General features: G+C 57.1%; 2 protein-coding genes across 3 annotated transcripts; one reads left to right on the top strand and one right to left on the bottom strand.

Annotated features, from left to right (window-relative positions):
* Positions 1–1,669: 1,669 nt before the first annotated feature.
* Positions 1,670–6,831, top strand: TARBP2 (TARBP2 subunit of RISC loading complex). Of its 2 annotated transcripts, none has more exons than XM_039255126.1 (9): positions 1,670–1,943; positions 2,499–2,668; positions 3,480–3,582; positions 4,131–4,226; positions 4,798–4,870; positions 5,081–5,198; positions 5,504–5,631; positions 6,035–6,236; positions 6,392–6,831. In XM_039255126.1, exons 1-9 carry the CDS (start codon positions 1,891–1,893, stop codon positions 6,547–6,549), a joined length of 1,101 nt encoding a protein of 366 aa, XP_039111057.1. In that variant the 5' UTR covers positions 1,670–1,890; the 3' UTR covers positions 6,550–6,831. The 2 variants fall into 2 exon arrangements, with proteins under 2 accessions (XP_039111057.1, XP_039111058.1); XM_039255127.1 differs by lacking the exon at positions 1,670–1,943 and adding an exon at positions 2,077–2,192.
* Positions 6,832–7,077: 246 nt separating this feature from the next.
* On the bottom strand, positions 7,078–9,109 carry NPFF (neuropeptide FF-amide peptide precursor). The gene is made up of 3 exons (XM_039255048.1): positions 7,742–9,109; positions 7,417–7,538; positions 7,078–7,304 (listed from the first exon to the last, which is right to left on the bottom strand). The coding sequence occupies exons 1-3, from the start codon at positions 7,847–7,849 to the stop codon at positions 7,187–7,189; spliced, it is 348 nt and encodes a 115-aa protein (XP_039110979.1). The 5' UTR covers positions 7,850–9,109; the 3' UTR covers positions 7,078–7,186.
* Positions 9,110–11,423: the final 2,314 nt, after the last annotated feature.

The raw sequence follows: 11,423 nt of genomic DNA, 5'->3' as shown, positions 1-11,423 counted from the left end.
CCTCGACCGGACCCGGGGCGCTGCCACAGGCGATGCTTGTGCGGTGTCCGGGTGCACGGGTGTCAGCCCCAGCTTTCTCCCCCCACCCCCCGACCCCTAGCCCCGTCCCCACTTGGCTCGAACTCCCGCTCCTTCCAAGGCCCCCGCCCCTGGCCCCCCGGGACGGACACGCCCTGAGCGGGGGATGCTGCGCTGGAGCCGCCGGCCTCTTAAAGGAGCCTGCTGCTGCCATCCGGCGCACTCCAGGCTCGTCCCTGGCCCTTCTGGGCCCCTCACCTCCCTGCAGGCGGTGTCTGGTGGCAGTCGCACCTCGGACCTTACGCTGATTCCGTAGGAGGCCCCTACGACCAGCCTTATAAACTCCCTCCTATACCCTGAGACAGCAGCCCCTCAACATGGGATTCCCGCCCCCCCCTCACCCGCTCAGAGCTCTAGCATCGCTCCCCTTGTCCACCGCTATTGCCAGCTTTCCTTCCCCTAATTGTCACCACTCCAGTTCTACCCAGTTGGAATCCACTCAGCTCAGTGCCCCGTCCCCCTCCAGTGTTGCTCGTTATCATTCCAAGATTCCTCGGGACCTCCACTACCTAACCCATTCTCAGAGCACTCATTAGATTCAGACATTTTCGTGATCTCTCTCCAAGGTCGCAAGATTCTCCCTACATCCTTTGACCCAGCGGTCGTCAGACTTTGGGGAGGAGAGACTGGAGCTCTGGGACTCAAAAACACGTGTTCTGCTCTGCACCTAGATTAGTGGATTAGTTTTAAGAGGCCAGAATCCTCTCTTGCTGTCTCCTCAGCCGAGAGACCCAAGACCCACAGCGGAACGAACGAGAGACCACGACGTGCTCCTCCTGTTGTCCTACCACAGCCTGATTCTCAGCACCCAGAAGGGGGACGGGGGTCTCCCGGCCAGCTACAAAAAGGTTCACTAGGGACACTCTAAACAGGCTTTAGAAAAGAACTGAAACCAGACAGGCTGCGGGCCAGAATTACGGGGAAGGGAGAAGGATAACCTAGGAAAAGGAAGCAGATGCTGTGAGACGAAGGCTCGAGGGCCCAGGCGCTTAGGCCGAGGACTGGGGGTCGGCCTGAGATGGACTTGGCCTGCCCCGCCGCTTAAGGGGCAAGGAACAGTCCCCTCCCCGCGTCCAGGTAAGGAAGGCCCATCCTCAGAGCTTGCAAAGAGCTAGGATCCGACAGCCGCCTCGCCCCAGGACCAATCACAACCACTTTTCAGGAAAGAGGCGGGGCCAAAGGGGGATGACTCTTTCCTTGTCCCCGCCCTCCTAGGAAACGTAACCAATCGCAATCTGCCTGGAGCCAGCCAGCGCAATCGGAAATAGCCAATTATACCGCGAAGCTTTCCGTGCACGCCTGACCCTGCCCCTCCAGCTGCGACAAAGATGGCGCGCGAGCTCCTGGGTTTTGTAGTTTCCTCGGGATTCAAAGGACCCCGTGCTAGAGTTAGCCCTCACCGCCCCGCCTCCGGCCGCTTCCACTCAGCTAGTACGCATGCCCGCCCCGAGGAGGGGAGATGCGGAAAAAGGAGGCGGGACGCTATTAAAACACACACACACACACACGCAGATATATATACACACACACAACCACCCTCAGTTCGGGAAGCAGTAGTGGAGGGCTCCGCTCCTCCCAGAAGGCGGTGCTGTCTGCCAGGGCAAACCACGCCGAGAGTTGTGGGGCGGATAGCTCCCCTCCCGTTGGAGACTCATGGAGTCAGGTGGGCGGGGGACTCCATGTCCCAGCATGCCCCGCGGCGGGCCCGACCGGCCGCGACTCGGGGCTTGGCCCCGGCCCTAGCTCGTCGGCTGTGTATTGGGGCGCGTGGAGGCTGCAGTCACGGTGGCGCCCGCGGGGACGGAGGTGGGAATGAGTGAAGAGGAGCAGGGCTCCGGCACTACCACGGGCTGCGGGCTGCCCAGGTGAGCCGCCTCATCCCGATCCCTGCCGGGCGAAAAGCGTGGCGCGGTGCGGAGGAGTTAGCGGCGCGGCCCCAGCATGCACCTGGCCTGAGGGTTGTTCCCGGCAAGCACTGGGGTAGTGGGCCGTGGTTCCCGGCATGCATCCCGGCAGTGGCCACTGCCTCCTGCTCTAAATAGTTTGGGGTTGGCCGGGTTCCCAGACTGCACTTGGGGCACTGGGCTTTATGCCCCCGACCTTCAGTGCATTTGGTGGGTACCGGGTCCCTGGCCTGCACTGTGTCAGGGGACATGCACTTGCGACCTGCACTGGGGCACAGGATCCTCTTCCTTAATCGAGACAGGAACAGTGCATTCCCCTCTTGCTCTGGGGGCAGTGGACCCTGCTTTCCCAGCCTGCATCTCTACTCCACATTGAATCCAGCCAGTGTTTGCTGTATTGCCCGGGGTCCCCTGGACCCTATGTCCCCCATGGTGTGCCTGGGTTTGATAGTGTTTGGCCAGGTGGGTGCAGAGTTGGAGGTGTGAATGAGGGTCTGTGCCCCCCGCCTCCCTCAGTATAGAGCAAATGCTGGCAGCCAACCCGGGCAAGACCCCGATCAGCCTTCTGCAGGAGTATGGGACCAGAATAGGGAAGACGCCCGTGTACGACCTTCTCAAAGCCGAGGGCCAAGCCCACCAGCCTAATTTCACCTTCCGGGTCACCGTTGGCGACACCAGCTGCACTGGTGAGGAAGGCTTGGGCAGCCTGGCTGGGGTGTGCATTCACAGGGCCCTGTTGGCTTTGTTTCTTGGAGTCTCTTCCCAGTCGTCTTCTCTGAGGCCAGTGAGGGAAGGAGAGATTTCAGGGGAGAAGCCACTGACTGGATTGGGGGAAACTGGTGTGTGAGGAGGTGGGCAGGACTTGGGAGAGTTAGAGGAGCAGGCGGGACTGCCACAGTGCTCTGGCAGATATGTCATCATCCTGGAGGAGAAAGGGGCGATAAACCCAAGGCTCAGTGAAGTATTTGGGGGAGTATGGGTCCGCTGCACTGGGCTCTGTTCCAGGTGCTCGACCAAATTCCTAGTTAATCTTGAACCACAGTCTAATCCAGGGCGGTAGATGGTAGTATCCTCACGTTGAATATGAGGAAAGTGAGACTCGGAGAGATTCAGCGACTCGTGCAAGGTCATGTGCCTAGTAAGTGGCAGAGCCAGGCCTTGACTCTAGAGCCTCCCCTCTTTACTTTTCCAGTCATCTGTCTCTATTGAGAGAAAAGGAAGTGCTTCCCAGAGGAGAGTAAAGCAGGGGAAGGCTCTGCACCCAGGGTGTATGAGCTCAGGAGCAGTTCCGCCTGGCCTGACTCCATCTGGGGAGCTCATGGGAAGATAAAAGCCCTCCCTTCCTGCAGTTAGTGTAGCGCTTCCAGTCTTGGGCAGGGACCGTTGGCGAGTGGGGCTTGGTTGACTCCCTGCAGCTGTGAGGAGAGAGGCCGTGGGATGCTGGTTTTTCTTCTGTCCTCCCAGTGACGTCCGGTATTGCCCACGCCCCTCTCCCAGGTCAGGGCCCCAGCAAGAAGGCCGCCAAGCACAAGGCAGCTGAGGTGGCCCTCAAACACCTCAAAGGGGGGAGCATGCTGGAGCCGGCCCTGGAGGACAGCAGGTGAGGGAGGAACAGCCAAGGCTTCCTAGAGGCCCTGCCAGGAACCCAGGCCCCTGTGCCACCTCCTCTGCCCAGGAGGGCTGGCCTGGTGACACGTAGCCGCCTTGACCTGGGCCTCTTCCTGAGGGTGGCCTCTGGACTGAGCAGGATGCTTCTGGGGCTCCTGCTGTTGTGAAGGACCCTTGGGCGGGGGGGTTGTCAAGGGGCTGTGGTTTGGGCCCAGGCTAGGGAGGGGGCGGGGTGGAGGCCGAGGCTAGAGAGGCTGCTCCCCAGCACGCCTCCTCTGTTTAGCACGTTGTCCCTCCTTCTCCCACACTGGTCTTTGGAGTTTGTAGCCTCCGTGTTTCTTGAGTGGGAAGAGACCCTCCTTCCCCTTAGATCCAGTGTTTGGCAGCAAAGGTTTGCTGGTGGTTAAGCTTCCCTGAGTCTTTGGCCGAAGCGGGAAGGAGTTTTCTTAGGGGATGGGGAGGCCAGGAGGACCTGGGTCCCCCCTTCTACCCCCTCCCCCTACATGGGTGTGAATCAAAGGGCCCCTTCCCCTCGGGAAGTTCTTTTTCTCCCCTAGACTCTTCACTGCCTGAGGACATTCCAGTTTTTACTGCTGCAGCGGCTGCGACTCCTGTTCCATCTGCTGTTCCAACCAGGTATCTTGTGTTTCCTGCCTGCCTTGGTGGGGAGAGGGGAGGAAGGGGTCCTGGCACTTGGTCCCCCAGCCTTTGGACCCAGGCTGGTCAGGCAGGAGGAAGCCTGAGAGTAAACAGGCTGGAATAGTTGGGCCCCAGAATTTGAAGAATTCGTCCCAGCTGGTAAGCTCTTGGGACAGGAGGGAATTGATGATTTTTAAATGGCCATGTGGATGATGCTTGGCCACGTCTGAGGGTCTCGCGGGCCCCATTTCCTTCTGAGTTGGTCACATGATGGTCCTGTGTGCGCGTCCCATCAGGTGCTTCCAGGGACTGGATATATAGCCCCTCTCCCATTCTCCTGGCCGGGCGATGATCCTTTGTTCCAGAAAGTCTAAATGGGTCTTGGCCTCACCCAAGACCTCACTTGGGTGGGAGGGGGAGGAAGCAGGCTGGACATTTGGATGGACAGCTGCCTGCCAGGCGGGGAGTAGGGAGATGGTCACGGGGACACCGGAGCAGGGCTTGGGACTCATGGACAGCTGCAAAAGGGACAGCCCATCAGCGTTGGCCTGGACCCTTTTCCCTTCAGGAGCCCCCCCATGGAGGTGCAGCCCCCCGTCTCCCCTCAGCAGTCCGAGTGCAATCCTGTTGGCGCTCTGCAGGTGTGCCCCCATCCTCCTTTCCCGTGCATGCCTGTCTTCCCTCGAACCTGGGGCCATGAGGAACGCTCATGTGGGGCTCTTCCCTTGTTCTGAGTGCTTTTCCCACCCCCTTTATCCCTCTTCTAACCCGGGACCTGAGGCTCCCAGGGGAGGGGGGAGAGGACATGAGTTCTCGCTCAGCCCTGCGCACCCTTGTCTCTCCCTTCCAAGGAGCTGGTGGTGCAGAAAGGCTGGCGCTTGCCTGAGTACACGGTGACCCAGGAGTCTGGGCCGGCCCATCGCAAAGAGTTTACCATGACGTGCCGAGTGGAGCGTTTCGTTGAGATCGGTAACTGGGTGGAGGGGAGTTCTTGCTGCTACTCCAGCCCCGGCCACCGGCAGCTCCTAGCCTCTCTCTGCCAAAGCCCCACTGTCCTGGCTGAGCCCCCGGCTTGGCTCCTTCCTCCCGGCATCTCCCTTGCACGCTGTCTTTTGCCCCCTGCTGGTTGACCAGGTTCTCAGGCGCATGGCAGGTACCGAGCTCCTCTTTCCAACTGACATCCCGTGAGGGGACCCTCACCCCGAGTTTGAGCTGGGTGGAAGGCACTGGGTCTATTGGGAATCAGAATCCAGCAACCCTCTCCCCACACGCAGGCAGTGGCACTTCCAAAAAGCTGGCAAAGCGTAACGCGGCGGCCAAGATGCTGCTTCGAGTGCACACGGTGCCTCTGGATGCCCGGGACGGGAATGAGGCAGAGCCTGATGATGATCACTTCTCCATTGTGAGTGGTTCGTGTGGGCCAGGCACTGTGCTCCGTCCTCCGTGCCAGGCAGGGCCCCGGGGACATGAGCCTGTCACTCGGGAGTGAGCCCCTCCAGGTCCCAGGCCTGCTTCTCCCCATTTTCCTACCAGAGCCAGAGTTCCCTGGGCCCCCTCTCTGCCTCAGCCACAGGCCTGCCTGGTGAGTGCCGGGGGGGAGCTGGCCCGGGGCAGGGGCCCTGCACACTGCTGCTACTGGATGACGAAGGCTGCCCGGACCCCTGGTCCAGAAAGGCCAACTCAAAGAAGGCACGTGGGACGAAGCACTCCTTCTGTGGGCTTTTCTCCCCTTGGCCTCGAAGGTCCGGTCAGCGCCTGGGTCTCAGCTCATGGCTGCATCTTTCTCCCTGTCCCCGTCTCGCCAGGGTGTGGGCTCCCGCCTAGATGGACTTCGGAACCGGGGCCCAGGCTGCACCTGGGATTCTCTGCGAAATTCAGTGGGAGAGAAGATCCTGTCCCTCCGTAGCTGCTCCTTGGGCGCCTTAGGTGCTCTGGGCTCTGCCTGCTGCAGCGTCCTCAGTGAGCTCTCTGAGGAGCAGGCCTTCCACGTCAGCTACCTGGATATCGGTACGGCTGGTCGGGAGGCCGGGGATGGTGGGGACTGAAGCAGAGCAAGTACACGTGGGTCTGCGGGGGCGGGCACGTGGTGATGTGGCTGTAGCCCTGCCGGCTGCCTTCCACCCAACCGTGTCCCCCCCCCCCCCCCCGCTTTTGGTCTCCAGAGGAACTGAGCCTGAGTGGCCTCTGCCAGTGCCTGGTGGAGCTGTCCACACAGCCGGCTACCGTGTGTCATGGCTCTGCAGCGACCAGGGAGGCAGCCCGCGGTGAGGCTGCCCGCCGTGCCCTGCAGTACCTCAAGATCATGGCGGGCAGCAAATAAAGCCCCAGCTGGACTCACGGATGTGCACCCACGCTCCCTGCCCTTCTTGCCCCTGGCCCACGTGTCCGCTCAGCTCTGGTACCCCTGGAGGGGCCGTCTCTACCTCTGACACAGACTGCCTGTCTGCAGGCTCAGGAGGACACAGGGCCAGGAGCCAGGAACCACAGGGCCTTGGCTGGCCCAAGATCTGTCCTCCTGTCACTGGTGGTGACGAGTGGGAATGAAATCAGGGGGCTCTCCCCTAGAGCCCAGAATAAACGCGCTGCCTCTTGGATTCTTAAATCTGCTCTGTTTCTCTGACTGGTACTGACGACGGAGGAGGTTAGCACCAGATTGCCTCCCCTGTTGTGCCTCCCCACCTTGTTCCCCACACATCCCCACAGTCGCCTTTCTAGAGGCAGGAGGCTAGGTGCAGTGACCTCTGGGAACGCCACCACCTGGGTTCCTGCAGAGCTGGGTTTTGTGGGGCTGTGGTTCTTGTCCCGGGGCTCTCCCCCAGCCCTTTCACGTCTCATAAAGGCAGACACATGGGTTCAGAAGCCAGACAGCTTTATTTGGGGGTGGGGGTGGGTGGGAAAGGGAGACATGGCACTTTCAGTTGTGAGCCTTGCATGCAAATATTTCAAGGGATGACATGTCACTTCTTCCCAAAGCGTTGAGGGGCAGCCAGGCTCCAGAACGGGGAGCTGAGCCCCTCCCCAGCTCGGGGACCCAACTGTTCGCTGCTCCAGGAGCCCCGGGTGTTTCTGCCAAACCTTGGAAAAGATCCATCCTCAGCTGTAGGTCCTTACGGCCCGTCCCAAATCTCCCCACCCCCTTTCCTGTCCCTTTGGCCCCTGCCTTGCCCAGTGTCCCTCTTAAACTCACCTCTGGGGCTGAAACCGAAAGGCTGAGCTACGGCCGGGTCTCTGCATGGCCTGGAGCAGGGAGCGCAGGAATGACCCAGGGGTCTGGGCCTCCTGCAGCGGGCGGGGCCTGCTGTCTTCCTCCTGTGGTTGACAAGGCCAGCGGGGAAGGAAGGTGGGCAAAGGCCTCGGACATTTAGGTCACATGGCGAAGGGAAGCTGAGGAGCTATCTCCTCAGATACTAGGACCCAGTGAAGACCCTGGCAGCGCAAGTACCTGAACTTGGGAACACAAGCTTCAAGCTGAGAGAGAAGAATGGCAACACGGGGATGGGGTGGTCACTTACCACAAAGATTTGGTGTCCTTCGTCTTGGCCACCTGGTCCTTGGGCACAGCCCCAGTCTGGCAGTAGCAGCAGCAGCAGCAGCAGCACTGCTGCCCGCCTGGAATCCATCCTGCCGTGTGCCTTCCTGCGGCTATATCCGCCTCTTATACCCGCTGTGCCCCGGCCCCCTCCCCTCAGCAGCCCGAGGGGCTCTAGAACAGGCAATGCAAACACATGGCTCCATTAGGAGCCGCCTGGGACCCCCTCCCATGGCACCCCCGGGACTTCCTGCTCCCAGCCTCCGGCCCCCAGCCCCAAGGCCTGGAGTTAGAGACTTTATTAGATCCATAAATCCTGTCTCCAGAGTTCAAGAAGCATCATTAATTGCAGATGCTTTGTCAGAGGCAGGCCCTGAGGGGCCTTCACGAACCCCTAATTTCTCAACAGGTTGGAGAGCTTCAACTGATCACCTCCTCTCGTTCCTAACTTAGAGAATAAAAGCATAGAGGAAGTCTTCTCAAGAAGGGCTAGGCATTATGTCCTGGGACAGAGGTAGGGGCTAAGAGCCAGGGTGAGAATTCGCCAGAATGACCAAGCCGGGTCCCTCCAGAGACTGGCTGCAGCCGGGGTCATCCAGCCTATCCACAGCCTTGCGCCTCCATGCCTCTTCGAGGGTTAAAAGTGAAATCGCTATGCTGAGATTTGCCTGGGGACGGAAAAGTGGGATACAGGGGGCTAAAAGGTTTCAGAGTCCACACAGTGGGTGACTGCTTCAAATCTTTGTAGACTGACCCCGTCTTCACTCGAGAGCCCTGCTTAGGACCTGCCTCACCTGGGCTGCTGGAGCCCTCCTCTGCAGTGAGGCACTGCTGCCACCCTGTGGCCACAGCTCTGCACTGTCAGGTCCAGCCATTTCCTTTTTCTGCTCTTTGAAGGGTGGGGGAAGACGGAGGTTCCTAAGGCTGACTCTAAGGAGCCACAGAAGGCAGGGGCAGGACCCTGGGGTTGGAATATGGTTCTGTCTACCTCCTCCTAGTTACCCCAGCCTCTGACCTGTTGGAACAGGTGAAAGGAATTCTGCCTTAGGAAAAAAAATCAGTCACTCTCAGGAAGGGGTCCTTCAAAGTCATCTGGTACAGTTTCCCTTCTGATCCTAAAATTCCTTCCTCAGCTTCCCCCGTCCTCTCCTCCCCTCCCCCCCGCCATGTGATTCTCCAGCCTGTGTTGGAGAGGGGCCATGACATAAAGGGCCTGCGGATCAGTCTTGGGCCAGTGCATCTCAATGAACTGCAGTCTCCTCACCTAAAACATGGCAACATTAAAAGGAACTACTGTCAGGGAGCCTGGGTGGCTGAGTTGGCCAAGGGTCTGACTTTGGCTCAGGTTATGACCTTGAGGTCCATGAGTTCAAGCCCCACGTCAGGCTCTGTGTTGACAGCTTGGAGCCTGGAGCCTGCTTTGGATTCTATGTCTCCCTCCCTCTCTCTTTCAAAAATAAACATTAAAAAAAAAAAAAATGGGGTGGGGTGCCTGGGTGGCTCAGTCGGTTGGGCCTCCGACTTTGGCTCAGGTCATGATCTCACGGATTGTGGGTTCGAGCCCCGGGTCGGGCTCTGTGCTGACAGTTCAGAGCCTGGAGCCTGCTTCGGATTGTTTCCCTCTCTCTCGGACCCTCCCCTGCTCCCGCTGTCTGTCTCTCTCTCTCTCAGAAATAAATAAACCATTTAAAAACAAAATGAGGCAACTGGGTAGGTAGCTCAGTCAGTTGAGCGTCTGACTTCGGCTCAGGTCGTGATCTCAGTTCGTGAGTTTGAGCCCCGCGTTAGGCTCTGTACTGACAGCTCAGAACCTGGAGCCTGTTTGGATTCTGTGTCTTCCTCTCTCTGCCCCTCCCCAGCTCATGCTTTCTCTCTCTCAAAATAAACATTAAAAAAAATTTTTTTTAAAAAGGAATTACTTTCTAGGGTGAGCATTATTTGAGATACTTTTTGTAATCCATTCGGCACCGGATCTGGCACGGAGCAAGTGTCCTCAAAACGTTAGCAGTGGTGATCCGTTCACACATGAGTCCCAGTGAACTTTCCATCTCCTCAGACAGTGGTTGGGCAGATGTATCTGTATGCCATGCTGGCTTCTGTCTCCTGTGGCCTCCACCAGGGGTCCTAGTGTGCTTCACTAGGACTGTTGCACATTTGTGTGCAAGCCTTTCATGTCTTTGAAGACAGACTCCCTTCTTCCACTCTTTTTTGTTAAGGGGACCTCCCTCTTTTAAGCAAGGCATCTAGAAACCGATTTATAACTCTGGAGAGGCAGAATAAAGCCGGTTTTGATCTGGATGTTCTACTAGGTTTCTATTGATGTGGCCTAAGGTAGGGGGACCCCTTTGGAAGCTTGGGCTCACAGCTGGTCCCAGGCACGGAACCTGACACTCATCATCATCACATCGTGGAGTGTCACCGCTTCTTAGAAGGGAGTATCCAGGTCACGAGCAGACGGGATTTTCTGTGGGAAATGGATCCTATGCCACATCACGGCCTCTGTCTGTTCTTACCTGACAGAAGTCCAGAGCGGCAGGGTTGTGAGCCACTGCAGAGTGGCGCCGGGGTGTTTTAATGCCAGCACGTGCACTTCACCATGTGCCTTGGGCAAATGTCTTAACCTAAGCCTCAGTTCATCTTAAATGAGGCATTACCAAGAGGCTGTTGTAAACATGAAAATGACTTGATGAATGCAAAGCATCTAGTGTTCCATCCAGCACAGAGCAGCCAATAAGTGTCTGCCACTCTGATTCTCCTAGTATCTGTGCTCATCAATTACAAGTGGACCTGAGCTGAGGTTCAATTCAGTAAAGGTCTGGCCTAGCTAACTTCCTATGCCCAGGATGGAGACGGCTACCTCCTTTGGTAGGCACAGGCATATCTTGGAGACTGCAATAAAATATCACAAGAAGGCAAATCAAATGAATTTTTGTTTCCCAGCGCACATAAAAGTTATGTTTACTCTATGCTGTCGTCTATTAAGTGTGCAAATGTCTTAAAAAGTCAATCATGTCCATACCTTAAATTTAAAAGATTGCTGGGGCACCGGGGTGGCTCAGTTGGTCAAGCATCTGCCTCTTGATTTTGGCTCAGGTCATGATCTCAGGGTTCATGAGATCTAGCTCCATGTCCGGCTCTGTGCTGACAGCGTGGAGCCTACTTGAGATTCTCTTTCAAAATAAATAAAACTTAAAACGAAGTTAAGATATTGCTAAAAAATGCTAACAATCATCTGAGAGTTTTAACGAGTTGTAATTTTTTTTTTTTTTTAAGTAAGCTCTACATTCAATGTTGGGCTTGAACTCAGGACCCTGAGATCGAGTCAATGCTCTACCTACTGAGCCAGCCAGGCCCCTGCAAGTTGTAATATCTTTGCTGGTGGAGGACCTGTCCTTGATGTTGGGCACTGCTGACTGATCAGGTTGGTGACTGCTAAAGGGGTGGGGTAGCTATGGCATGGCGATTTCTTAAAACAAGATAATGAAATTCTGCTTCATCGATTGGCTCCTCCTTTCATGAATGACTTCTCAGTAGTGTGTGATGCTGTTTGATAGCATTTTACCCACAGAATTTTAAAAATTGGAGTCAAACCTCTCAAACCCAACCACTGCTTTATCAACTACGTTTCTGTTATTATATTCTAATAATCTTTTTTTCAGATTTTA

This window comes from Hyaena hyaena, unplaced genomic scaffold (genome assembly GCF_003009895.1).
Source record: "Hyaena hyaena isolate Hyena2069 unplaced genomic scaffold, ASM300989v1 scaffold_510, whole genome shotgun sequence".
Taxonomy (NCBI): Eukaryota; Metazoa; Chordata; class Mammalia; order Carnivora; family Hyaenidae; genus Hyaena; species Hyaena hyaena.
This window is presented reverse-complemented; position numbering and strand designations above follow the sequence as displayed.